At 48.5% G+C, this 26601-nt stretch overlaps 1 protein-coding gene across 3 annotated transcripts; it reads right to left on the reverse strand.

Annotated features, from left to right (window-relative positions):
• NFYC (nuclear transcription factor Y subunit gamma) lies at window positions 1-26601 on the reverse strand. 3 transcript variants are annotated; one of them, XM_017828317.1, is made up of 10 exons: window positions 26561-26601; window positions 15831-15943; window positions 12242-12313; window positions 10919-11032; window positions 10183-10278; window positions 6898-7071; window positions 5785-5943; window positions 2319-2426; window positions 1577-1636; window positions 1-896 (listed from the first exon to the last, which is right to left on the reverse strand). In XM_017828317.1, exons 2-10 carry the CDS (start codon window positions 15933-15935, stop codon window positions 777-779), a joined length of 1008 nt encoding a protein of 335 aa, XP_017683806.1. In that variant the 5' UTR covers window positions 15936-15943; window positions 26561-26601; the 3' UTR covers window positions 1-776. The 3 variants fall into 3 exon arrangements, with proteins under 3 accessions (XP_017683806.1, XP_017683805.1, XP_017683808.1); XM_017828316.1 differs by lacking the exon at window positions 26561-26601 and adding an exon at window positions 20819-20986; XM_017828319.1 differs by lacking the exons at window positions 2319-2426; window positions 26561-26601 and adding an exon at window positions 20819-20988.

Raw genomic sequence — 26601 nt, forward strand, 5'->3', positions numbered from 1 at the left:
TCTGACAAAAGCAATTTATTTTCTTTTCTGAAGCTTATTTTACATGCATTGACCGAAGCCAGTACAACAGGTAACAGCAGGGCTGGGGTTTGTCCACATTCCATCAGTTTTTCTGGAATAAAGAGGCCAAATTCAAGAATCTTTTGCCATTAGAAAATACAATCATAATACAAGGAATGTTTTTTTTGTTGTTTTCACTTTTTTTTTTTGTTAATCACTCCTCCCCTACTCCTTGTATACAGACAATGCTCCAAAAGAGGAGGCAGGAGAGGAAAATCTAACACACACACACACACACACACACACTCCCCCCAAGCACCCCTAAAGCCCACTGAGATGGGAGGACCAAATCTAGCTCTATCCAGAGTAAAAAAAAAAAATACAAACAGAACAGCAGGAATAGAGCTCTGACACAAACCAGGAGCAGTACCCTCAAATCTTACTAGAAATAAAAAAACATTTTACAGGTTGTTTGACGAGATGCTACAAATTCCTTTTGATCAGTTCTGTCTCAGTTCTCTGGGTTTGAACAAGCAGCTGCATACACTGAAATATTGGTTTAAAAATAAAAATATTGCAATCTTGTCAAGAGTCTGTTGGATATTCTCATCCCCACCAGAGGAAGGTGTAAGAGTGCACTGGAGATGGCAGCCTACTATAGGCTTACTCCCAGGTGCAGGTAACACAGAGCAGGTGTGTTCAGCAGACCAGGCTGGTTTGGCAAACGTTGAGGTGGTTTGTGTTGGTTCCCACACGGAGAGGACTCGTGTCCCTGCTCAGTCCCCCGTCACCTGCGTGGCCTGGGCGTCCGAGCTCTGGTTGGTGGACTGGATGAACATGGGCTGGGTGATGTCCTGGCCTGCTGGCATTGTCACCTGCTGGATCTGGTACAGCTGCTGCAGAGACAGCAGTGGGGAAAGGAACGACTGTCAGTGCTCGTCACACCCACACCACCTTTGGAGGGCTCTCAAAGCACCTCTCAGGTGGCCCAAAAAAACCAGACCCACACCAGGAGTTGCCACCAGACATTTGCTGCTCAGTCATTACAGAGGAATTCTGTGAATTCTGATACTCAGACTGAGATCAGGCCAATCCTTCCCTGTGAGGGTGGGGAGGCCCTGGCACAGGTTGCCCAGAGAAGCTGTGGCTGCCCCATCCCTGGAAGTGTCCAGGGCCAGCTTGGAGCAACCTGGGCTAGTGGGAGGTGTCCCTGTCAATGGCAGGGGGTGGCACTGGATGGTCTTCAAGGTCCCTCCCAACCCAAACCATTCCATGATTCCAGGATACTTATGAAACAGGCAACAGCTTGATGTTAGACATCCTAAACTGGTTAAGACTAAAATGGGTCCCACACAGTGTGAAGGATTAATTAATTGGGAGCAAAGGCAGCAGAACACAGAGAATCCACATGAATTAAGACTGGCACAACATTCCCTTATCCTGTTCCAGCTCAGGGTTTGGGAGCAGCAGCAGTGCTTTCTGGGGAGGGGCTGATTTGCTGGAACATGCAGGTTTAGGACAGTGTTCCTGCCCCTTGGCCTCTGAGATGCAGCACCAAGGAACCCCGAGCTCTTACCTGTCCATCTGTGAACTGGCTGAACTGCTGCTGCCCTTGCTGCACTTCTGTCTGCGTTATCTACAGGGACAAGAGCAGTTTGATCACTGACAGCCCCTCCCAGAGGGTCACAACCCCACTAACAGTATTCTGCTGCTGCCTTTCGAGAGCTTTTTTAGGCTCTTCCAAACTCCATCACCCCACCACTGACTGGCACGACACGGCTCGCGCCGCCGACCACGGCCAGGCTGGTGCCCAAGAACAGAGGACACGGGGGTTCAGTCCTTCCAAACCAAACACAACCACGTCCTCTCTGACTTTCCCGAGGAGAACGTGGCCTCCAGGAGCCCGAAAAGCAGCAGGAAGGCAGAGAGAAGAAACCCCTCAGCCTCAACAAGAACAGGAGAGACAACCCACTGGCAGCACCGCCGGTCCTCGCGTTCCACCTCTCCTGAGAGGCTGCACAGCTCCTCCCTCGCCCAGGCAGAAGGAGCAGAAGTGAAGAGAAGGTTGATGAACCCAAAGTGTTACCTGCCAGCAGCTCAGAAGCAGCGTGAGCTTTGCCCAGAGACACACACACACACAGTTTGCATGCACCTTGCACGGGGCGGCCTCCTCGCTTTTGGGGTTTTTTTAACTCTGACAGAAGGAACAGGAAGGAAAGAAAAAGGCAGGAATCCTGGCCCAAGAGTGGCTCAAATTCCCCTGGAGCTAGGGAACAACACTTTCAGCAGTTAGGTGAGCCCTGCTGTGGAGTGCATACCTGCTGTGCATTGGTTGCAAGCGTCTGGATCTGCCCCTGGACTACCTGGGTGCCTGACACGGGTTGGGCTAAGCGGATATACTGCAGCTGGCCAGCATTCAACTGAACCTGGAGACAAGTGGAGGGGGCAGGGAAAGAAAATTAAACAGATAACTGGGTAACCTCGACACACAACAAACTTGCCTGCTCGTTTCCACAACAGAAGTTGGAGCGATGGATGAACCCCCCCCCGGGAGCCTCAGGTGATTTACAGTTCCCAGGAGGAACCGGCACAGAGCTCTGCCAAGGCAGGGACCCAGGGCACAGAGCTCCTGCACGTCCCTGAAGCACGACATTCCTCCTTTCTCCAGGATGGGAGTGGTCAGTTGTGAGCTAAAACACGCTAATTGCTCCATTTCTCAGAGCTCTGAGGACACTTGTTTTTCGTTTTGGTTACGAGAGAGTCGAGTTACTCCTTTGATGTCTCCTTTCACACAAAGAAAACTGTTACTGCACATGACACTCCTGTCATATCCTGCCAAAAATATTAAAGAATATATGGGATTTTTTTTTTTTTCACATAAATAAAGCAAGCAGAGATGACAAAACCCTTTGGAAGCTTTCAGTGCAACTCTCTGCCAACATGTGTCAACCCCCACCTGGCAAAGGCTGAGCCTTTCTGGGTCAGTGTTCCACGTGTAAGATTCAAACCCAAATTCATTCCCTACAACCCTGATCTCACAAGGCTGGCTGGCTGTTTGGGGGGATATGAAGGTAATGTTATCACAAGTGGTGATACAAACAGGTAACACTGTTAATTCACACCTGAGAGCAATAAAAAGGTCCCACTATGACTGTTATTCCTGCTGGATTTTTCACTCTGTGTTAATTTACCTCTACATTTAGATTCACTCTCTTAAGGTTAATTATATACAAAAAAATGTTTTGAGTTTCCTTCTCTTTAAGAAAGGGAAAAAGAGCATAGAGAACACTTTAAAAACTGCTGACTGATAAAGGCTCAAGTGCCTGGAACGTGGTCTTGGCATTCCCACAAATGCCATCGACTCCACCAGCTGTGTCTAAAAGCTCCAATATTATTTCCAGAGCAAATAAACTCCCCATGAGCAACATTTCAATAAAGAACTTGTTTCTGCACCGAGGTCTCCTGGGAGATCACGTTTTCCATGCTGGGGGCTTGGATTTTAACCCCACAGCTGGATGGGTGAAAGAGATTTGAGAAGAGTTCTTCCAGAAATGAGAGGAAGCTCCAAGGAACCTGCCCAAAGAGGTCTGGCCAAGACAGAGATCAAATTAAACACAAAATTAACGTGGACAAACAAGTGGTTATCATTTAATGGATGGACAAACTGAGACAAAATGGAAGGAAGTGTATTGAGAAATAGAAGTCACCTTTCCACAGGCAAGCTGTGGTCCTGGAGTAAATGGCACCAGGAGCACGTGGAAAACCAGCAGAGTCCATGAGGAAGGTTCTCCCCAGCACTCCAGAGGCACTTCCAGTTTTATGAGAGAGTTTCAAATTTGGGTAATGAAAGATTCTTTGCTGAACCCTCACAGACACCAGAGTGAAGAGGAACTATCAGAAGATGGCACTAACTATGCCAAGAGAGAGAGGAAATAAGGGGAAAATAAGAAAAGCACAGCAGGAAGAGCAGAACAGACCGGAGAGCAAGGACTGGAATTGTGTGAAACCAAAGTGATTTCCAGGCTGGGGAAAAAAGCTCTCACATGTGGCTCCATGTTTGATTTTATTTCACTTGCTGGAGGCTCCTTCAGCACCAACTGTGGTTCTCTGACTGGTCGTGGTTAAGAAGAATCCTCTTAATTAGTTAAAACAGGATCTCTGCCGGCCAGAGAACTGTGAGTTGTGACTGTTTCATCCAACGTTGCTCCAGTGTGGCTGTTCTGCAGCCTGACAGTTGTCAGAGCTCCAAGTGTTCCCAAAGATGCCACACTCTGGGCCTTGGAAGCTTCTGTCTCTCATCTGCAGCACAAGAAGCTTCTGAGGACCATTCACAGCTCCCTGTTCTTTTGTACTTCCAGGAAAGAGGGAGGCAGAAGCATGTTCTTGCTGCAAATCACACCCTAATTACTGAACCTCCAGCCTCAGCCTGAAAACACGGGAGCACTTCCCACAGGATCCACCTCAAGAAGCTTTTGGCTTCCTCAGAGCTATTTCATAAAGAATTCCTTCTCCTAACAGAGGTCCAAGCCCCTTTTTGTAGTTACAGCAGCCACTGGAGACAACTGGGAACAAGTTTGAACTGTTCTACTGCTGCTGATCCAACATTCAGGGCTGGTGTAATAATGGATTCACTCAAGCTGGAGATCTCCTTCCACAGTGCTTTGAGGAACAAGTCTCTGGGAGAGACTTTCAAAAGCAAATGAAGAAGAAAAGAGTGTCAAAGAGAGTAATGGAAAATGCAGAGGAGAAAAAAGGCTTCTTGTAGTCAAACAGCCTATTTGGCAACTCCTTTCTGACCAACACCTTAGGGCAGCAGGGACCAGCTGAAGACTTAAAGAGATGAAAAGAATTTTTAAGCTGGAAAAATCTGGCAAGTCCTCCGATGCAACCCCTTTTCCAGATGCTCTGGCACAGCCCCAGCGTTTGCCAGACATGCAGAGGCAAGTTCAGCCAACCTTGAAAGGCAAAACCTGTGTGAAAAGCTCAGTTTTACCACAGCTGTGGGGACACTTCACAAGAGAAATCCAAGTGAAATGCTTGTCTCTGTCACTGGGGTGACCCCTGGGTTCTGTAAACACCCTTTTGCTTTTTTTCTGTAAGAGGTGTGAAACTTTCCAGATGGGAAGCAAAAAGACCCAGCTTTGTTGTGATTGTAAGTTACAGAGAAGGGGGGGAAAGGACTTTTTTTTTGATCCCTGTGTTTCCCTAGGACACGTCAGGATGTTACTGCTGATGCTGGGTACCCAAAATCCCATTTTTAAGCCACGGCAGGTCTGTGCTGACGTGAAAGCCAGAAGATTTCTTCTGGTTCTGCAAAGCCAACCAGCTCTAAGCACTTGTAGAAATATTTCTTAGAACATCAAAGTTTATTAATAACTCCCAGATGGCACCTTTCCCACTGAGCCTGCCAGGTCATGACTTCAGATTGCAGAGGCAGAACCAAGTAAAGGCAAAAGAAGCGAATTCTGGTTTATTGAAACCAGGCTGTGGTAAAGAACTAAGGTTTGGCCAGGAAATATCATATTTATTGCTTCCTAATCATGACTATTTCCCTCAGGGGAAGGTGTTTGGGGTGGGCAATGAGTCCACACTGGATGGGTTGGATTTATATCCCCCTTCATGTCACACCTGGTTAGTTTTCCTCTCTTAAGTGCAGGAAACACACCACTCAATCCAAACTTCCTCTCCCAGTTAAAAAAGCAAACATAGCCAGCCTCATGCCAGAACACCAGCTCACAGTTTGCTCACAGGGCCCTTCCAACATTCCTGGTGGCAAAATCTTACCGGGATCTGCTGGATCTCCCCCGTGTTGGTGATGATCTGCTGCATGACCTGCATGGTCTGCCCCGTCCCGCTCTGAGCCTGCTGGCTCTGGCCCTGGGGCTGGGCCTGCACTATCTGCACCTGCTGCCCCTCTCCCACCTGCATCGTCACCGGGGTGCTCTGCAAAAAAAACAGGGATGAGGAGCCAGAAACGGGGCTGGGACAGCGGGGCTGGGACAGACAGAGTGTCCCCTGCCCCCACTGAGGCCTGGGAAGGCTGGAACCACATGAGGGGAACTCAGGACATGAGGGTCTGAACTCCTGGGCAGCACCACAAAACACCTTTGGCCCACAGAAGCTGTGGCTGCCCCACTGAAGTGTCCAAGGCCAGGTTGGAGCAACCTGGGCTAGTGGAAGGTGTCCCTGCCCGTGGAACAAGGAGAGCTTTAAGGTCCCTCCCAGGCAAACCCATTCATAGAATCACAGAATCAGAGATTCAGCTGGGTTGGAAGGGACCTCCAAGATCATCAAGTCCAACCCTTGATCCAACCCCGCTGTGGTTCCCAGCCCATGGCACTGATGCCACATCCAGTCTCACCTTAAAAACCTCCAGGGATGGAGAATCCACCCCTTCCCTGGGCAGCCCATTCCAATGGCTGAGCACCCTCTCTGCAAAGAAATTCTTCCTAATCTCCAACCTACCCCTCCCCTGGCACAGCTGAAGACCCAGCCCTCTTGTCTTGCTGATGGTTGCCTGGGAAAAGAGACCAACCCCCCCCTGGCTCCCCCCTCCTGTCAGGGAGTTGCAGAGAGTGAGGAGGTCTCCCCTGAGCCTCCTCTTCTCCAGGCTGAGCCCCCCCAGCTCCCTCAGCCTCTCCTCCCAGCACTTGTGCTCCAGTCCCTTCCCCAGCCTCGTTGCCCTCCCCTGGACCTGCTCCAGCCCCTCCATGTCCTTCCTGAGCTGAGGGCCCAGAACTGGACACAGCACTCCAGGGGTGGCCTCACCAGCGCTGAGTGCAGGGGAAGAATCACTTCCCTGGCCCTGTTGGCCACCCTGTTCCATGATTTCCAGGCTGTTACTGACTGTTCTGAGCACTCCATCACTCCCAGGGTTTCCCAGAGCTCCTGGCTCACCTGGCCTTGCTGAGGCTGGGCGATGATGATCTGTCCTGGCTGGATGGTGGTGGTGGACGTGGTGGTCTGCTGGCCCTGCTGCTGCCCCTGCACCTGCACTGCTGCAGGCTGCTGGGCCAGGGTGAAATAATACTGCACAGGCTCAGCTGGGGTCACTGCCTGGCGAACCTCCTCCTGCAGCACAGGGAAAACAGCGGGAAGTGGGAACACAGCAGCATCCAAGCCCTCCCACCCCACAGCCCAGATATCCCCCCTGAACAAGCTCCGTGGCAAAGGACATTTAACACCTTGCCTGGAACAGTTTAACTCAGTAAATCTGAAGTGATAAAGCCCAACAGGACCCTCGTTTATTCAGCTGCATGGAAATCAAAGCCATTCCCAGCAAACTGTGGCTAATCGTGGAGTCACCGACGTCGTCACCGTGAGAAGGAAATGAATAAAAAATCACCACAGCTGGAATCCATGCAATTCCTCCCCAGGAAATTCCATCATCACCTGTTATCTCAATACAGGAAGAACTGCAAATGCACCAGGGACTGCAACCAGGAAGATTTACAGAGCCTCATGTGCCACCAAACCCCCTCCTTAGCTCCATGCCCCAGCACACACCTCAATCCAGCTCTGCTGGCAAACCCCTGGGAATAAAAGTCATGGATTTGATGTCACCTGCCGTGCCTTTAGTTAGTTATTTAAATCCAGCTTTTCCAGACTGAGAACTGTTTCCTGCTGTGGGTTTCCCAGCTGATTCTGCTGGAGTGAAGAACCAAAGGCTGTGCTCTAACTCACTGCTGCTTTGTTTTATCTCAGGAGACAAAAATCGCCGGTGATTCACGATATTTCAGGCAAAGAAGTGGATTTTCAGAGATTACAACGAGTGGTGAGTTGTTAACCCTCAGGAATCAGAATTCCTAAGCTCCCCAGAGCAGCTGGATGTGGCCCCTGGGGGAAGATGCAGCTCCCAGACGTTCACTCCATGGCAGAAGGCGTAAACAATCCTCTCCCAGCCACCTCGAGTTCACAGCTGAGAGTGTAGGATGTTTACACGTGCTACAACATGGCACAGTCCCACTTCCACCAGCCTGCTGGACAACCCTGCTTTAGCTGAGCCTTGCTCCTGGATTCCCTTCAGCAGATCCAACTGGGCAGGAAAAGGAAAATTCCCATTCAGTGAGAGCAGTGGATGATGGCCGGGTGGGCATCGGGCTGCAGTGGAGAGCCTGTTCACTCAGATGCTGGTTTTTCAGAGGGAGAGCAACTCAAGGTTTATTCCTGGGAGATTTTTCACCAGAAAATCCCCCCCCAAAGATTCAACTGATCCCAGCTGGCTGGGAACAGGAACAGCTCCTCAGCCTGGCTCTCAGCAGCGTGATCCCACAGTGCTGCAAACCACCAGAACCAAACCCAGCACTTCCTGCTCCTGCAGTTCACTCCTCCTCACTTCATTAATTCCTTTGAGGGAGGGATTAATACCAAACTCAAATACATTTTCACCAGGGCACGTCTCCAGTGAACCACAAAACCACATGCACTCAGGAGCTGGGGCAGTTCTAAGCCCAATCCTTAGGCAGGTTATTTCTGGAGTGCTCCAATCCCCAATTCCTGGCTGAATCCTGAAATAATTATGGCAACTGAGTACTTCTCTAAGTATCTACTCCAGGTTCAGTTGCATTTGCCACAGGCAGGAATGGTTTTAAATCCAAACCTGCTTGAACTACGCTCTGTCCCATCGTTTTCCATCTCTTATTTTCCAGCCACAGCTGGAGTTCCCAGACCAACACAACATCAGGGTTCCCCTCCCAGCTCTTCCACAGAACCAACACTGACTTGTCAAACAGCCTTTTCTGTGGTAGAGATAAAACACAGGTTGTACCCCCAGCCAAAAAAAAAGCACAGGAAGATTTCTTCTTTAGAAGGAATCTAAAAACTTCTAAAAACAGCAAAGTGAGTGGGGCACCTCAAGGAGCAAGAAGTGAGTTTATAATGCCAGGATGAACCTGTCAATTATTTCAGCTTAAAAAGCACCTTCAGGTTGCCTTCCCCCACTAAGCAAAGCATCAGGAGCAGCTGTACAGGCTGCTTTGTCTTTTATTTCATACCAAACTGAGGAGTTTTGGATAAATCAGCAGAATGCACTTCCCAGCACACCTGGAATGAAGCCTTGGGGTGCTGCTGATTTTAACCTGAAGCAGCAGGATGGGCTCTCCTGCATATTTGTGATGTGGAAAGGTGGTTTTCCTTATTTACCAGACGCTCATCCTGCCTCTGGAAAGCAGAAAGTGAGGTTAAACTCAACTTTTCAGGGCCCCATCCCAAAGGATGAGGTGTGAATTCCCTCCCTCTGCCCATCACTTCAGCAGCACCACGAGGACTTCAAGGGGGAAGGGAAAAGAGCAGCCTCCAAAATCCAGGTGCACAGTGGAAATGCTGCTCTCTACACCCCGAGCAGATACAATTCTGCACGTTATCCAAGATTTATGTTGGAATACAAAAAAAACCCAAACATGCCAAAGACAAACTTCCAAGTCAAACCCTTGCCAGATGTTTCAGGTCACACCAAACTCCCCAGGGAGGCTCTTTTAAGGACCACCTTGGATTTTTTCGAAGCACAACACACTGCAAAGCTTCAGAACTACCAGAAAAGCAGCTGAAGGGAGCTGTTATAACTTTTTTTGTTAGATTTTTTTAATTGCTGGACGATGCTTCCAGGAGCTGCTGACCGAGGAACAGCACCCCCCAAGGTGGAGTTCCCTGGAGCTGTTCCCTGCAAGAGGTGCCCTGATGGTATTCCCAGACTTTTTAATCGGGAAAAGGGATGAGCCCTCACTGAAGTGGCCCCCCAGCCCTCGTGCTGAGCTGAGAGCAGCAGCCTGCTGCTGTAAACATCCGACTGAAAGCTCCTTCCAGCACCTTCCAGCTTCCAGTCAAGGATGTTTACAGGAGCACTGGCTGCCCCAAAGGATGCAGGAGGGGGATTTCCAAGCCAGCAAACCTGTTTCTCCCTTTACAAGCCAAAGGATGCAACTCCAAACATTAATTTTTTCACATTTGGTGTCAGAACTATTCAGTGGTTTGTTGGTGTTAAGTAACCCCCCCAAAGTCAGGCTTCTGTAAATCTCCACTCAAGCTCAATTTCCATAAAAAACCAACTTAAGAACCTGAAAACTACAGGAAATAAACAGGTGAAAAAGAGAGGCATAAACCTCTGATTCTGTACTGCTCTGTTTGAACCAGAGACTGAAATCACAGCAGGGAAAGGACAAGAACTGGCTCATTTTCATGTCTCACCTGTCGCTTCGGAGGCTTCAGCTCGTCCCTTGGAACGATGTCGATCAGGAAATCAAACTGATCAAACTTTGTGATTGCCATGGCAATGTCATTCCTCTGCAACAACAAGGAGAAAACATTCCTCTCAGCTTCAGGAGTCTCTTCTGGCACTGGACAAATGAAGTTAGAGCTGTTTATACCTGAGTCAAGGGGGAATGTCCTCTCCAGGTCCCAGGTTTTGGTAGCAACACCACTTTCTTGTGCTGAGCAAAGCCTCCAAAATGTGAAATAAGGGGCTCTTGCAGTCATTTATTCACCCACCAGATCAGGCTTCCCGTCACAGAGGGCTCATGGCAACCACCACAAGCCTTTTGGGGGAATTATTCTAAAAATGACTTAAAAATCCCAAATACATCTGTGAAACAGCTTTGCAGAAAGATGACTATCCCTGCATTCCCTGTATTCCTAATCAATACAGGCACAATCTGCAAAACAGCTTTGCAGAAAGATGGCTATCCCTGCATTCCCTGTATTCCTAATCAATACAGGCACGATCTGACAGCTGTAGATTAGTATTTTGGTTTGGTTTTTTTCTAAATTAAATGAAATACAAAAGCCTTTCAGCTGCCCAGTTACACTGCACACCGTGCTGTGTAGTGGCAAACACAGGTACTCAAGTTCCTGTGTCCAAAACATGGAAACAAAGGGGTTTGGGGAGCAGATTTTGGAGCAGCTGGAGCAGGAGCAGCTCCTCTACCTGCAGAGTCCTGCGTTTGTTGTCCTCGGTGTGGATCCAGGCTCGCAGGGTGAGCTCTGTTATAAAGATCTGAGCAGCCTTGGCAAACAGCACAGGGGCCTCTGCACTGATCATCTGCAAGGAAAATACAGTTTATTTAAGGCTTCCCATCAGTGTTCTAACACTGCAAAGAGGAACTTCAGCATGTTGGTAAAAAAATCTAAAAAATCCGAGTGTTCGACGTGGATTTGGGGGAGTTTTCCCATCCCTGGGTCTGACAGGGCAGAGTTCCCAGAATTCCCAGGGTTTGGCATCTCAAACTGGGCTGGAAAAGCTGCTTCCTCCGGGCCCAGTCAGATGGCAGGTCCAGTTTAAAAACCTGGCCCTTATTTGACACCGATAATTGTAAATCAGCAGTGATAATTTATAATTAACGTATCAATTATACTTGACACACTGAAATAATTTGAAATGGCAAAGCAGGTTTGGGGGCCCTGAGGAAAGGCTTGGCCTCCCCAAATCCCTTTTCCTTAAAGAGCATTTAGGATTTCTTACTCAAATTAAGTTTCACTCAAATTAAGCTGTTTCATTATTAAGCTACAGCTTTTTAATGTTATTAAATAACATTCCGGGCAGGCCAGAGACTTTCCCTGCCCTAAAAAATCTTACCTTCCCCTTTATCATCAAAAATTTGGCACTTGTTTAGTTCAGACACTGAAGTGGGCCCTGGGAGGCCTGGGATCCTCCTTTTCCAGGGATTATGAGAAGGTCCCTTGCACAGGAACACAACACACACTGTTCAGGATCTCGTTGAAGTGTTAAAGGTTGTCCTGACAGTTTAACACTGAGAAAACCAAGAAGAAAGCACAATGCATTCTTTTTTTCTCTCTTAGGAATTAAGTGATAGTTTTCCAGCTCAAAAAACCAGGGAAGGCTGGAGCAGCACAAGGTGCAGGTGACTCCTTTTTCCTTCCTTCTTTGTCAGGGAGTTTTCATTCAGCCAATTCCTGTGTCATGGCCAGGGCTCAGCTCAAATATTGAGCTTATCCACCTCAATTATTGCTGATTTTTCCATAAAAACTGACACAGGCAGTCCACTGAACACCCTAAAGCTTTGTGAAATTTTTGGTATTTACCACAAGAAAGCAAAACTGCAAAAAAGCCTTCATCAAAACCCCAGATGGTTTTGCTTTCCCAGCTTTAATTATCCAAGGCCAGGTAAAAAAAAAAAACCTTTAAAAATCATAATAATGCTGGTAAGAATAATGAAGTTCAAGGAATTACAGCTACAATATCCATCAAAAGGGTCAGGAATATTTTAGGGGAAAAAAGCCCTGAGTGTACCTTCACATCTTCATCCAGTTTCATGATCTTCTTGATGCGAGCCAAGGGCAGCTCCTGAACCCTGAAGTCTTTCTGCAGAGAGAGAGTCACGTTTGAGAGACTCTTAACTGACATTTCACTGAAAATAAAGGTAAAAAAAAATGCTAAAACCAGTCTACATTGCCTGGAATTACACTGGGTAAAATTAATTTGCTTTCTTTCAGGTGTGGCAGCTTCTCCTGGGGGCTGAGAATTCTCCTGTCTGTGTTTTACACTGATTTAATTCCACTCCAACCTTCTGGCAGATGCTTGGATTTCCTGTTTCACCCCCAAGCTGAAGTGGTTCTGCACAACAGAATGTTTCTAATATAATATCACCCCTTCCTCCACCTATTTATATTTGAAACAACAAATCCAATGAAGTTTCCTGGGCCCCACAAAACACTGGAATTCCCAAAAAGTCACGAGAAGAAAATGAAACCAAACCAGAGCTGGATGAAAACTTTGCTTTGTTTGTACTTCCCTGCTGCCCAATCCTAATTTTGGGGTTAAAAACCTTGCAAGAACCTTGTTCAAAACGATCTCTTATGGTTTTTTTAGGTGGGTTTCTCCCTATTTTCCAGGAAATAATGGTGGTTTAGGAGCCAAACTTTGCATGAGGGGAGGCCCCAACGTGTTCCTCGGGTCAGGCAAACCACTGAGCTTCACTGGAGCTTCTCCCATTCCTGAAGGATAAAAAGTGGAATTAAAATAAATCAATCAATCCCACGTGTCGCTGCCAGGAACCTCTTAAAAAGGGAGAAAGGCTGAGGTTACATCCCACTGCATCAGGAATGCAGAATTCCTGCTCACAAAGGGCTTCTAAAAAAAAAAGAAAAAAAAATCATCTTCTTAACAAAAATGTCACAGAAAAATAATAGGAAAGTCATTTCTCCAGGGAAAAAGCACTGCAGGACGTGTTGGGGAAACAAAAGGGGGGAAAAAATGCTGAAAATGCTGTTTTCCAGTCTAAATTTCTCTTCTAAATTTCTTTCTGGTGAAGAAAAATATGGATGTTGTGCCTGGCCCAGGCAGGACTCCAGCAGGGCCATTTTATTTAATTCATATATAACATTTTTATGTATATTTAGATACATTATTTTCTGTGTGTACATATATAAAAAAAGCTTTCTGTGCCTCATTCTGCAGAGAAAGCTGAATGTGGTGCTCCTGCAACGTGCTGAAAATCAGGATTAATTTGGGGTGGGGGTGTCCTTGCAAGGAGTGCTCAGGGCTGTCCCATCCTGATGAGGAAAGTGGCATTTTGGAAGGATTTTGGAAGGATTTTGGGGCAATAAGAAGGTTGGGACCTGCTCTTGGAACACACAACACACTCAGGGTGGCCTTTGCAAGCAGCACACAAACAAGTTAAGGGGTTGCTAAGACAGGGAAAAACGTCTCAAAGGGGTTTTCTGAGTGGGGTTTTTATTGTTTTGGGGTTTTTTTCCTGTTGTTTTTTTTTTTTCCTTAAGCTCTTTCCTTTTTAAAGGGCCTCGTGACTTTGACTGAGACTAAAGGGAAGATGAGGAGAAAATTTCTGATTTGTGACACTTGTAACAGTTTTAATATCAGTTTGTGTGAACGGGCAAACCTCTGAATTTTTCCTTCACTAGAAAGAAATTTAGGACAGAAATTCGGAGCAGAAAACACCATTTTCAGCATTTTTCCCCCCCTCTTTTGTTTCCCTAACACATCCTGCTGGGGAGAGATGACTGTGCCCAGGTACAACACCATTAAAATCTTTATAGATTTTGAGAGAGAGCGGGAGAAATTGTAAAAACTAAAGCTCTTTTATTCCTTTAAGGCCACGACACATAAATCAAAAGGAACAGGAGGGGAAGGGAAGCCCGAGCAGGACAAGCCTCAGACACCAATTCCTCCTCTTTTCTTTTCTCCAAATTAGGGCTGGATGTTTCCACAGGCCTCCTGTAAGTCCCTGTGCAGCTGGAATGTTAAGCTCGGCCTAAGCCTGGTTTTTATTTCCCCAAGGCTGGGCTCCACTCCTTCCCATTCCCTCCAAGCTCCCTCTGGGATTTCCCCTGAATTTCAGCTCAAAAGCACAAAACCAGCCCCAGAAAGCAGGTGCCCAACAGCTTTCACCCCCTGACAGTTCACTGGCACCCACATCCACCCAACAACACACAGAATAAATTCCAGGATTTCATTAAGGGGCACAGCACTGGAATGTTTTCCCGTGATCCCTTTTTTCTCCCCCCCAACTCCACTGCCCTCAGTTAACATTCCCAATGAATTCCTATCTTGCAGTGCAATAAATAGATCCTAGGACAGTTAAAAATTAAGCTGCCCATGCTTGATAAGCTGCATAATAAACCCCTTTCATGTGGAGATGAAGCCAAACTCCAGCTCCTGAACACAAGAATTCACTGTGCTGAAAGAGGAAAGTAATTAATTCTGGTTATGCATACAAATTTCTACATCTGTTTCTTTAATCAACTATCTGCACACAGGCTGAAAAAAAGCAGCTTATCTTCAGACTAGTGGGATTGGGGAGGGGGTTTTACTTTGAAGAGCCTGTCTTGGACTGGAGTTCTTTTGTTTTCAGGCCCAGGAGAGTGATTTCAGGCCCACTGGATCACAGGAATGTATCAATCTCCCTTGAAAAGTCATTTTTATTATATGCCCTTGTTCCCACATCTCTTCTGGGGATGGAAAAAAATAGAAGCTACTTAGTCCAGTTCTTATTCTCAGCCTATACAGGATTTTTTTTTCCTTAATCGAGCATCTTTAAATTAATAAAGCACCTGGTAACGACACACTTGGCGTTCAAGATTCTCAGCATTTCAAGCTTGTCAAAGGAGATGGTTCTGGAACAGGGCAGAGAAGTCTAAAGCCAAAAATCCACTCACAAAATTGGAATTCAAAGGTAAATTATGGAGGGGGGGAAGCTGGATTTTGAGCAGTGAACTCCCCAGGGCCTGTCCTTTGGTGTGGCCAAGGGATGCCTGACATGCTGCTCACACATTTGTAGTCCAGAATGGGAACAGGAACATCATGGGAGGTGTATCCTCAAATCCCTCCTGCCAGCTAAAAGAGCCTCTGGCAGCTCCACTTCTACCTGTGGCTATTTTAGAATCCCTTCTCTTTTCCCTCACAAGCAGAATTCCCCCTGGGATTGTCCAGGGCACAGCCACAGCCACCACTGAGCCTGTTCAAACAACATTTAAATCATTTTGTCTTCTCATTCAGCCCAGGAGGAGCTAAAGGTTTGACTGTTGATGCCCACAGAGGTTGTGACTCCCATCCCTGCAAGTGTCCAAGGCCACATTGGACTTGGTTTGGAGCAACCTGGGATGGTGGAAGGTGTCCCTTTAAGGTCCCTTCCAACCCAAACCATGCCATGATTCTGTTGGTATCTCCATTTTGGGGGGATTTGGAGCCCACAACCCCTCCTGGGTGATGATTTATCAGCTCCTAAGGCCTCCTTGTCCAGTGAAAACAGTTTTACAGGATCCCAGAGCAGCAGGACTTATGTCCAAGCTGAGGTTTGTTTTGCTCCCAGACCCTTTTCCCTGTCAGTTGTCCAGGAATTCCCGGTCCTGGGGCCACTCACCACGGTGAGGTTCCTGATCTCCTCCATCACCCGAGGCCAGAAGGACTGCAGGCTCTGCTGGGCATCGCTGTTCCCAGCTGTGCCAAACCCGCCATCCGTGGACATCCTGGGAGCTGGGAGAGACAAAACCAGGAGTGAGCAACGAGGGAGGGCAGGAGGCAAAGGATCCCACCCCCAGGACAAAGGGGAATGGCTTCACCTTGCCAGGGATACTGGGAAGCAATTCCTCCCTGGGAAGGTGAGGAGGCCCTGGCACAGGTTGCCCAGGGAAGCTGTGGCTGGTCCATCCCTGGAAGTGCCCAAGGATGGGGCTCTGAGCAACCTGGGATAGTGGAAGGTGTCCCTGCCCATGGAAGGGGTTGGAACAAGATGATCTTCAAAGGTCTTTGGGTTCCAACCCAAATCGTTCTGCAATTGTGTGATTCCAAGCCCCAGGAATTCAGTAAAAAGGGCCAGCCTGGCTAATCCCTCTGGAAAACTATCAAAATAAGCTATGACAGAACCAATGATTTGGGTTTTTTTCAATTTTAATTTATTTTTCCAAAGATTGAAAAAGAACATTTAAGAAGTGTAACAGACAGTCGCTTCCGTGCCTGTCTGGAAGTGTCACTTTTTGGGGCTTTACACCAGTTTTAAAATCCCTCTTTTCCTCAGGTATAATCAACAGGAGAAATGAACACTCTGCACAGTGTGGAATAATATCCAAGGCACAACGATTTTAACATTCAAATCTTTTAATTGGAACCGTTTCCCAAAGCCAAGGCACGGGGCTTTCTGCAACTGCAGGGTGTTCCGAGCGTGCTTATTATTCCATTTATCCCCGAGGAAGTCTGGGCACTCATCAAGACTTGCATCCCTGCAAACAGCTTTATTTGCAGGGTGCACCAGCAGTGAGCAAGGAGAAAACAAAGGGATAATAACTGGGATCAGACTCTCCCTCCATCCAGGCTGGGATGGTGGGTGGTGGGGACATCGTTGATCAACCTCGTGCTCAGGTGACCCAGTGACACTCTCCAGGGGTGGGTCAAGTTCCAGCTGACACAATTCCTTCCTCCCCAGGAATTCCTAGATCAAGCTGTGCCTTTTTGACGAGGAACTCTTAAACCAGCTCCAGTTAACATCAGCATCAAGGCAGACACACAACACGGGAATCCCTGGGAACACCAAGGCCGGCTCTGCTGGCTGTGAGTGTGACAGGAGCACGTGGCTCCGGCAGCATTCCCAATGGGATGGCAGCCTGGAAGGACGGGGGACAGGTGCCAAAAGCACAGGGCCTGCTGAGACACATCCCAAGAGGATGGGACTCGGTGATTCCCAGGCACTGAGAGCAGCTTGGGAACACCAGGAGAGCCCCCAGGGTCACCCAGAGCAGCTCAGGAATGACACAGGGAGCCCCTGGACAGACAATAAATCCCTGTGTCTCCCACAGCAGAGGGGAAGGTGCCACACTTCCCACAGGGAAAGATTTCCAGCTACACGTGGATATTTGTGTGTCTTTTTCCACCGAGCAGCTTCAGCCCCAACAAAGGCACAACCCTCTGCTCCTGATCCTATTCCACATCAAGGTTTATTCCAGCCCTCCCTCGATCCACAGGGAATCACCACCCAATCCACAGGGAATCACCACCAATCCACAGGGAATCACCACCAATCCCCAGGGACACCAGGAATCCCCAAATCTGCTATTCCAAAGCAATGAGCATCTCTGACAGGTTCCTAAGGGATCAAAGGCACGGATGGCAGACAACCAGCTCGGCACCTCCTGCAGCCTCCACTTCCCAAGGCAGAGAATGAACTGTTGGATTTTAATTCCAGGGTGTGGGAATCTGACAGGGAATGACAGGGAGGACGTCAGGAGGTTGTATTTTCAGTCTCAAAGCAAGACAGGAAGAATTCCAGGGAAGGAAACTATGGAAATAAGTGACTGACAAGTTACCTGCTGACTCTTCAACAACTATTTGCATTATAATACAACCTGCCTACAAAGTGAGGTATTTCAAGTATTTATAAGAAGATACAAAGATATAAATATTCCAATGAGTGTTAAATTGGCTCTCCCTCACCTTGATCTTTGTCAAATGCAGACAAAAAATAGTTTAGGCACATAAATAAAAGCTAATCCTTGAAAACCTGCTCCAGCCTGGCAATATTTCAACACCAGACAGGGTCTTGGGTGCCTGTGGGGATGCAATTCATCTTGGGGACAGGGCAGATCACTTCTCAAGGCTTTCAAAATATAAATTACCATTGCATTTAACCCACTTAAGTGCTGCACTGGGAAATAATGCTGCACACAACCCAACGAAACAACAGGTTAAAACAAAAGGAAAAATTGTAAAGGAGGAACGAGGAAGAAAATTTCAGCACCATGAAATTTCTTGCATTAAATATCTGTGTGTTCAGCCAGAAATGGTTTGCTCAGGTCATCTATAATTTTATTAAAAAGGTCCTGTTGATGAACACTAAAGAATTCCTATGTTCAAGTTAAAACACAGGGCTGATTTCAGAAGGATTCTCAGCTACTTTATGTGACTGCTTGGGATCATTTTGTGATAAATTGAGTGAGAGTAGAAACAAGAGTCACCAACAAGCTGATTTTCCTAAAAACTTCTAGAAAAAAAAAATCACTATATAAAAGCCTAAGCAGGTTAAAACTGCTCAGAACACGAGTACAGGAATTTCTCCTCATTAAAACAGAAATGGTTTGAAGGTGCCTGAAAGCATCAGAGGAGGACTGTCAAGGTAAAAACCCAAAGTGTCACACAAACCTCCAGCTCTGCCAGACAAAGCTCGGCAGTGAAACCATTCCTGGGCAATTAGGTAATTCCTTCAGCCAGGGAGAAGCCTGAGCTCTCTCCTCTTGCAGAAATCCTCCCAACAGGATTAGTGGCAGCAAAAAGCTCCCCAAGCACACCCTGGATAAGCTCAGCACAGCCAAGGGAGGAGGATCCCTGGATTTCACACACCTGTGTCCAAACCTGTTTGGTTTTTTGCTAAGGAGCCCGCAGGGAAATGCTACAGCTTCATTCTGCTCCATCCATCCCTGATTTCCTTCCTGCTGGAGCATCCCTGAGCTCAGCCAAGGCAGGCTCCAGGGCTTTAGGAGCAAACTGGCTCCTCCATCACCAAGCTGGGCTGGAGAACAGAAGCTGGAGTCCAGCTTTGGGTGCCACCAAGAGTAACCAGAGCCAGAGAGGAGGTGCTGATCCCACACACACACACTGGGAAAGTCCCCTGGGAGCTGGACACGGCCCTGCTCCCCCCAGCACTCACTGCACAGAAGCTGTCACCTCTCCAGAGCTCCTGCTGGCCTGGGGACCAAGGGACAAGGGCTGGGGAGGTGCTGGAGGGTCTGGAGGGGCCCCTTGAGGAGCACTGAGGGCACTTGGTGTGCCCAGCTGGAGCAGAGGGGGCTGAGGGCAGAGCCCAGCGGGGGCTGCAGCTCCTGAGGGGCAGCTCCGACCTCTGGGTGAGCAGGGACAGCACCCAGGGAACGCCTGGAGCTGTGTCAGGGAGGGTTGGGATGGATCTCAGGGAAAGGTTCTTCCCCCAGAGGGTGGTTGGCACTGCCCAGGCTCCCCAGGGCAGTGGGCACAGCCCCAAGGCTGCCAGAGCTCCAGGAGGGTTTGGACAACACTCTGAGGGACAGGGTGGGATTGTTGGGGTGTCTGTGTAGGGCCAGGGGTTGGATGGATGGTCCTTGTGAGTCCCTTCCAGCTCAGGATATTCCAGGTGTGCTATGGTGACCTTGGATGAGCTGAACTCCCAGCCTGAGCCCCAGGAGCTGCAACCCAAAACCCAGGCTGTGAGATGCTCCTGCAGGAGAATCTCGGGGAGGAGGTTCCCACACCCAGACTGAGAGCAGGGACACCTCACTGAGGGAAAGAGCAGCAAGAAAACAACACTCCCCCCAAAAAAACAACCCACACAGAGCAAGAAATGAGGGAATGAGTTGCCCAGAGAGGCTGTGGATATCCCATCCCTGGAAGTGTCCAAGGCCAGGCTGGAGCAACCTGGGCTAGTGGAAGGTGTCCCTGCCCATGGCAGAGGAGTTAGAAATAGAGAAATCTTTAAGGCTCCTCCCAACCCATCCTGTGATTCTGTAACAACAGGGAAGGCTGGGATACACCTGCTTCCCACCAGCCAACCCACCCACACAGCCCGGAATATGCTCCATCAACACAAACATCTTGTTTCCAGACTCGGGGAAAGAGAAACTAAAGGCCAAAAACAGCTGAGGCCTGGGCAGAGAGTGCCCAGGGGTGATTACAGAGCACATTAACAGGCACATCCCAACAGCTCCACCAGCAGCACTCAGCAATTAGAGCTGTTCTGCTCACCCGAGCACGACACCTTGGACAAACACTGAACTTCCCAAATCCTGGGGCAGCTGACAAATGTGGAACAGCTTCACTTCACAGGAGGGCAAAGGAAGCATGAGCACACCTCTGGTGTCCGTGGCTGGGGTTTTGGGGGTTTTGTTGTGACTATTTTTATAACCAGCTGCTGGTCTGTGCTCTTTCCCGGGTGCCCTGGGAAGGGGGAAGCAGCCAAACGGAGCTGCCTCCCCCCCGGACAATCCGCCACTTCAGCAGGAACCGAGATGGAAAACACAACCCACAGGAAAATCACTAACAAACCCAACATCTCTGAGCTTGCAATTCCACCCAGAGCAGGTATTTGTCTGGAAAAACACCAGCCAGGAGCAGCCCACCAGAGCCAGCCACAGCCATTCCAGGCCTCGGCACACGAGTTCGGGAATGGGAACAGAAAGACAAATCCCCATCCAGGGAGGGTCATGTCACAGCTTCTGACAAGCTTCTCCCAAGCTGGGCCTGACTGAGGAATCAACCAAACAGGGTGGGGAGCAGATCTAAATGAAATTTATCCAAATATCCCAAGGGATATGCAAACAGCCAGAGGGAAGTCATTCAGAGCCCCGGGGCTCTTCCTGAAGGAGGGAAGGGCTCAGCGGCAGCATCACGTACCACAGGTCCTGGTGCTGTCAGAAGTGGCAGGTTCTTTGCATACAAAACAACCACACTCCCAGGATTTAGGTTATGGGAAAGAGCCCCTTGTGCTCCGTGGCAAAAGCAGCACATTCCATCCAAGTGTCTCAAAAAATGGCTGAAACCGAAGCACAAGAGAAGCTAAAAAGAAACGAGACACAAGCTCAAGTGTTTTGCCTTAAAGTCCTTAAATTACAGCTACAAATAAGGAGAACACACAAATATTTCTGGAAATGAATCCCCTCCACCAGATCCTACCCTGAGACAAACACACATTTACCACCTCCACGCCAACAGTGTTTAAAGGTTCCCACCCCTCCAAAAAAACCCTCCCCAAACTCTTCTGAAGTGGTTTCACAACCACCACTGGCCCCCAAAAGTCACAAGTTAATCATTAAGAAGCAGCATTAAAGAAAAAGAGGAAATTCATGGCTTGTTCTCTCCTTTTCTGCGTTTTAAATACACCGTTTTTACCAGGAAAAAACCAAAACCCAACACCACAGCACCCAAAAAAACCCACCCTGGAAGCCTGAAGAATAAAAAACAGAGGCCAAAAGTGAGTGTTTAGATTCAACACTAATCCCAGCATTCCAGGATCCTTCCAGTGTGCTGCAGGAACTCCCCACACTGTGTGTTTTGGGAGCCTGTCCTCGATTTAAAAGTAAAATGCACTTGAATGTCTAAAGAATGAGCTCTGGGGAGCACCAAGTGCCAGACACCTGATCCTGCCAGGAGCAGGAGGAACAATCCAGCAACCCACAACTGCTTCCCTGAGAAGAACAAATGCAGTTTGATATGAATTTAGTAACACATCCCTTTAAATGGGAGCAAAGGCTTTGATGTAGGAGAAAGCACCTCCACGAGCTGCTGCTCCTCCTGAAATCAGGGCAATTTGCAGCATCAAAGTATCAAATGGAGAATAAACCCAGAGTTTGAAGTGGACTGTGAGAGCAACCTCGAGCACTGGAGGAATTCCAAAAAGGCTGCAGCCCCACAGCACCTGTTTTGCACAAGATTCTGCCCCTGTTTGATTTTAAACCAAACCTCGGAGAAGTCGTGGTTAAATGGGCTGAAACTGCTCCCACGGAGATCTCGTGCCTCCCATAATAAAATCCACTGTGAATTCTCTCTGCTTTTGAGATCTACTCAAGTCAAGAGAGATAATTCCTTCCAGGAAATACCATCAGATTTATTTCCATCCCACTTCCACGGGCACGTTCACTCCATGGAGGCCGAGCAGCACCAGTGCCCAGCGTGGCTGGGAACTCAAAGGTGCCACAAAACCCACCCCAAATTACTTTTAGTTGCTCTGGGAGGTGGCAACAGCGGTGTAACAACAATTAAGTGGGTTTGTTATCAATGGTTTCTCCTTCCACCTCAGCATTCAGGCCTTGCCTGCTCAAATACATAGAATTATTAAATCAATAATGCACTGCAGCTCCTCGAGCCATGTTGGCACCACAAACTGATATTTGGTGACACCTTTCACTCTCCCAGGTTGCTCCAAGCTGGCCTTGGACACTCCCAGGGATGGAGCAGCCACAGCTTCTCTGGGAAATCCTTTCCAGCCCCTCCCCACCCTCACAGGGAAGAATTTCTCCCAATATCCCATCTGACTCTGCCCTCTGCAAGTGAGAAGCCATTCCCCCTTTTTCCTGTCACTCCAGGCTCTCGTCCAAAGTCCCTCTCCAGCTTCCAAAGTTATCCTAATAAAAAAGGAAGCAGGAACACTTGTAAAATGAGACATAATTGGCTCTACAATCCACAGCAGCACATTCACAACCCAATTATTTCAGCACATCGCTGCACTAACGACCCCGGGGTTATTAAAGCATGAAAACTTCCATCATTATGGACAGGCAACAAATTAAGAATAAAATTACAGCTACAAGACAGGCCAAAATCAGATTTAACACTGGATTTATTTATCCAAAAGATACAGGGGCTCCCTTCCAGTTCTATAAAGTCCAAGTCAGCCTTTCAGGGGATGAACACGAACTCTGGGAAGTCTGAAGTTCTGCTCTCCATGAAAACATCAAACCCCAAGTTTTTAGACATTTTAAACCAAGTTTTTAAGTAGTTAAAAGGCTATTTCAGGAATGAAATGCTGCAGTAAACTACCCACAGAGGACACTGAGCACTTCTTGCTAAAGGCTCTCGAGAGCAGGTTGAAAAACTGTGTTTAAGTTGTGCTGATCTTGCCTTAGGGCAGGAAAAATAAACCAATGACCACTTCAGGTGCCTTCCAGCCATTTTTCCTTGGAATATTTAGCAGGTTATTCCACCTGTGGAACATCAGCTCCCTAAAACCTCTATTTATTCCCTCTGCTCCCACTCCTCCCAGGCACAGCCTTTGATTTAAGCCTGGATCAGTCACAGAGTCAGCGAGAGGCACCTGGATTCCCAACTCCAAGAAGAGACAACTCCTTAAAGAAGGGAAGTTTGGTGCCAGCAGCTGCTCCAGGGCCAGCTCTGCACCCCTCCCAGGGCTCACCTGCCATGGATGTTGTGCTGGATCCCAGCCTTGCCCCTCTCCACCCCGCAGGAATTCTGCTCCTCCCTTCTCCCAGGACACTCAGTAGCTGCATTTGGGATAAGAGCTCTCTCCTCACTTCCCACTGACAGCAGGAGGGAGCTGATCCCTCTCCACTGGCCAGGAAAACCACCTCGCCTTCAGCTGTGCCAAGCAGGATTTGGCTGGACAAACTTCCCTGTTCCCACTTCGTTAAGGAATTACAGCCCTGAGACAACCTAGAACACCCTGAATGCCATAAAATATGAGCTGAATGCCACAAAACACTAATTGAATGCCATAAAATACGAGCTATTCCCAAGAATTTGTGATTTTAAGGAAGAGGGAAAGGCTGCACCAGCCTGTGCTTCCCGTGAGCTTTGTTATTTTGGGTGGAAAAGTCGAATAAATGGGATGATTTTAAGGGCTGCAGGGTTACTGTTCTGTACTTACATATAGTTCTATTTATTTTTTTTTCTGTATAAAAATATCCCCCTGGTTCTATTTTCTACAGGGCAGCCAGTGTTCCTATTACTTGGGCAAGTTCCATTATCAAATGGCATCTTGCAGAAGTTCAAATTAATTATTTTTCACAGGAACAGCCCCAAGCCTTTCACCTCCCTGAGATCAGCAGATCTCCCTTCACTTGAGCACCCCCTGAGCTGCTGAACAGGCAGCCAGGAAGGTTCAATCAGGGGGGTTACAGCTTTTCTTTTATTATTTTTTTTTTTTTACTTTATTATAAACCTGCAAGTCTCCACCTTCAGTGCAGGAACAGCCCCAGCTCCAAGTGACCTGCTCTGATTTAGCAGGAAGTGACCAAATAAACAGCTGAGGGAAGAAAATCCCCTCGGTGAGATCTCAGCACTGAGGTTTTTGAGAACAAACCAAAAAAAAAACATTTTTAAAAAAAAAAAACAAAACTCCTGGGAAGCTTTGGCAGGTGTCCTGAAGTTTGTTCTTGCTGTCAGTGCCCCTTTGTAACAGCTGCTGAATTTTCTGCCCTTCTGAAGGAGAAGATAAACTGACTTTAATCGCTCTGAAACACAAGATAAACTGTCTCCTTTAGCAGAATGTAGCAACTCAAGAGTTTAGGGCCACAAATCTCCACGTTTTAATTCACTTACAACATGGGCAGAGCAGTAAGCCCTGAAATGAAGAAAGCACTTCATGTGCCAACTCTGTTAAAATACAGATGTCACCCCCATTATATAAATGCAAGATATTAGTCCGATTAAATAAAATAAACCCCAAATACACTGGCTGGAAAGGTGACCTCCTGAGGGCACCCAGCACCTCACATGAACCCTCTTCCTCCTCCTCACTGAGGTGCCCAAGTTGGGACCTTCTAAAATGTCCTTTACACCTTCACTACCTCGGCTGGGACAAAAAAACCAAGCGTGGGAAAAGTCATTAAGATAAAAAGATGAGGTTGATTCCTCTTCCAGGTTAAAACCTTAGGAAGAAAATTAAAAAAAAAAATAAAATAAAAAAAATCCTCTTAGAAAACAAAGCTAAAAAATAAAACCTCCTAGGGAAAAAAACCACACAACAGCTAGAAAAGAAAACTTCTAGACAAAGGAAATAAAAAAAAACACCTCCCAGGAAAAGCCAGGGGACACACAAACTTCACTGATTGAAATGGGACCTCGAGGACCTTCCTGCCCCTTATGGTGGTGGGAAAAAAAAAAGTCAGGAACTGGTGTAATTTGTTAATAAATCCATTTACGGAGTTCCCAGGTTCTTCCTGCTGCTCTTGACCTAGAAAGATCAAGCAGCACCTCTTCTTCCCCAGCCTCCTGCGAGCTGGAGCCACGAAATATGTAACAAATATTGGGGGCAACCAAGACTTCTGCAGGGGTTTTATTCTAATTTATGGTGGCTGCAGGTTCCCTCGTGTTCTGCCAACACCTGAAAGCACATTGCAGCTGAACATACCCCACTTTGGAGGCAAATACATTAAAGCAACTCATTTTTGCTTCAAGATGCTCACAGTGACCTTCATACTCGGGGTGAACCCCCCAGTTCTGGCCCACAACCTGCTCCAGGAGTTCCTTGAACACCCCTCCTTGTTGAGAGGTGACTCGTGGTGACATTTCTCTTTCTCACACTCAAAACTGTGACAGGCCAAGAAGTTCAATAACCAGAGATGAGAGGCGCTGCCTTAATTTAGATTAAAACGACAAATTTAAATTAAAACAACCCCCAAATAACACTTTGGGGCTGGGGACAACTCGGGGTGAAGCCCAAGCCAGTGGGAATCCTGAGAGGAGGCACAGAGGAGGTTCCTGGGCCTGGACCCACTTCCTAAAAGCCCGACAAAAATAAGCTTCACAGGGAAATTTTGCCAAAACACCACTTTTAAGGCCAACAACGAGCAAGGAGGGAGGGGGGAGAAGGGCGAGGGCACACGGGGCTGTCACCCCGGGAGGACAAGACAGAGCAGCAGCTCCGAGCATCTCCCCCAAGGAATGCCTGCAACGTGATTCACCTCCCCGGCCGAAAACTAACTTTAATCGGGATCTCCCGGCTCTCCCCCGGTGTCCGGCGGGACCGGCTCCGGTTTTTTTTTCCCCCCACCTCGCGAGGTTTTTTTTTGCTGTTTTATTTCTTTTTCCCCCCCCTCGGTCCAAAGTGCCGCGAACAAACTTTGTCCTTCACCGCGGCGGCTCCGAGCTCTGGCATTTCAAGGTCACTCGTGCAGGCCCCGCTCCAAGTTGTGCTGCGGCGGCGGAGGCGGCCGGGGGGTCCCCGGGAGGGGTCCCGGGGGGGTCCTGGGGGTGGTCCCGGAGCCCCTTTGGGCTGCGAACCCCCCCGTTAATCGCTGCTCCCCCCGCTGTCAGCGCCGCCCGTGACCTTCGGGGGGGCGAGGGGGGGTGCTGGCGATCAGAACGATAACAAAGGGTGGTTCGGGCCCGCCGGGGGTTTCGGGGTGCGGGGGTCCCGCTTGCCCCCCCCCTCCCCGGGTCAAGGGCAGCGGGGGGGCCCCGCCGCGCTGGGGGCACGGCGGGGAAGGCAACCCGCTGCTTTTACCCCCCTTCCCGCGCCCCCACGCGCCGCGGGGACCACCGGGGGGGGTCACCGCGCGGTTCTACGCGCCCCTCACCCCCCCGCCCCCCGAGGACACGCAACACCGGGACGAGCATCCCCCGCAGCACCCGCGGCCTGTCCGCCCCCGCAGCGCCGCGCGGCGCCCCCCGGGCACTCACCGGCGGGCGGGGGGCGGCGGCCATGCCCCCTGCGTGCGGCG

Source organism: Lepidothrix coronata, unplaced genomic scaffold (genome assembly GCF_001604755.1).
Source record: "Lepidothrix coronata isolate B3197 unplaced genomic scaffold, Lepidothrix_coronata-1.0 Scaffold147, whole genome shotgun sequence".
In the NCBI taxonomy this organism is placed as follows: Eukaryota; Metazoa; Chordata; class Aves; order Passeriformes; family Pipridae; genus Lepidothrix; species Lepidothrix coronata.

Bases quoted from the DNA above. Each gene is read 5' to 3' on its own strand.
- NFYC (XM_017828317.1), bottom strand. From the start codon at position 15,935: ATGTCCACGGATGGCGGGTTTGGCACAGCTGGGAACAGCGATGCCCAG. The intron at 7,072-10,182 runs GTGAGACATGAA...CCTGTGCTGCAG, and splicing joins TGAAGCCTCCGAAGCGACAG to GAGGAGGTTCGCCAGGCAGT. The intron at 5,944-6,897 runs GTGAGCCAGGAG...TTTTTTTTGCAG, and splicing joins CCCAGCCTCAGCAAGGCCAG to AGCACCCCGGTGACGATGCA.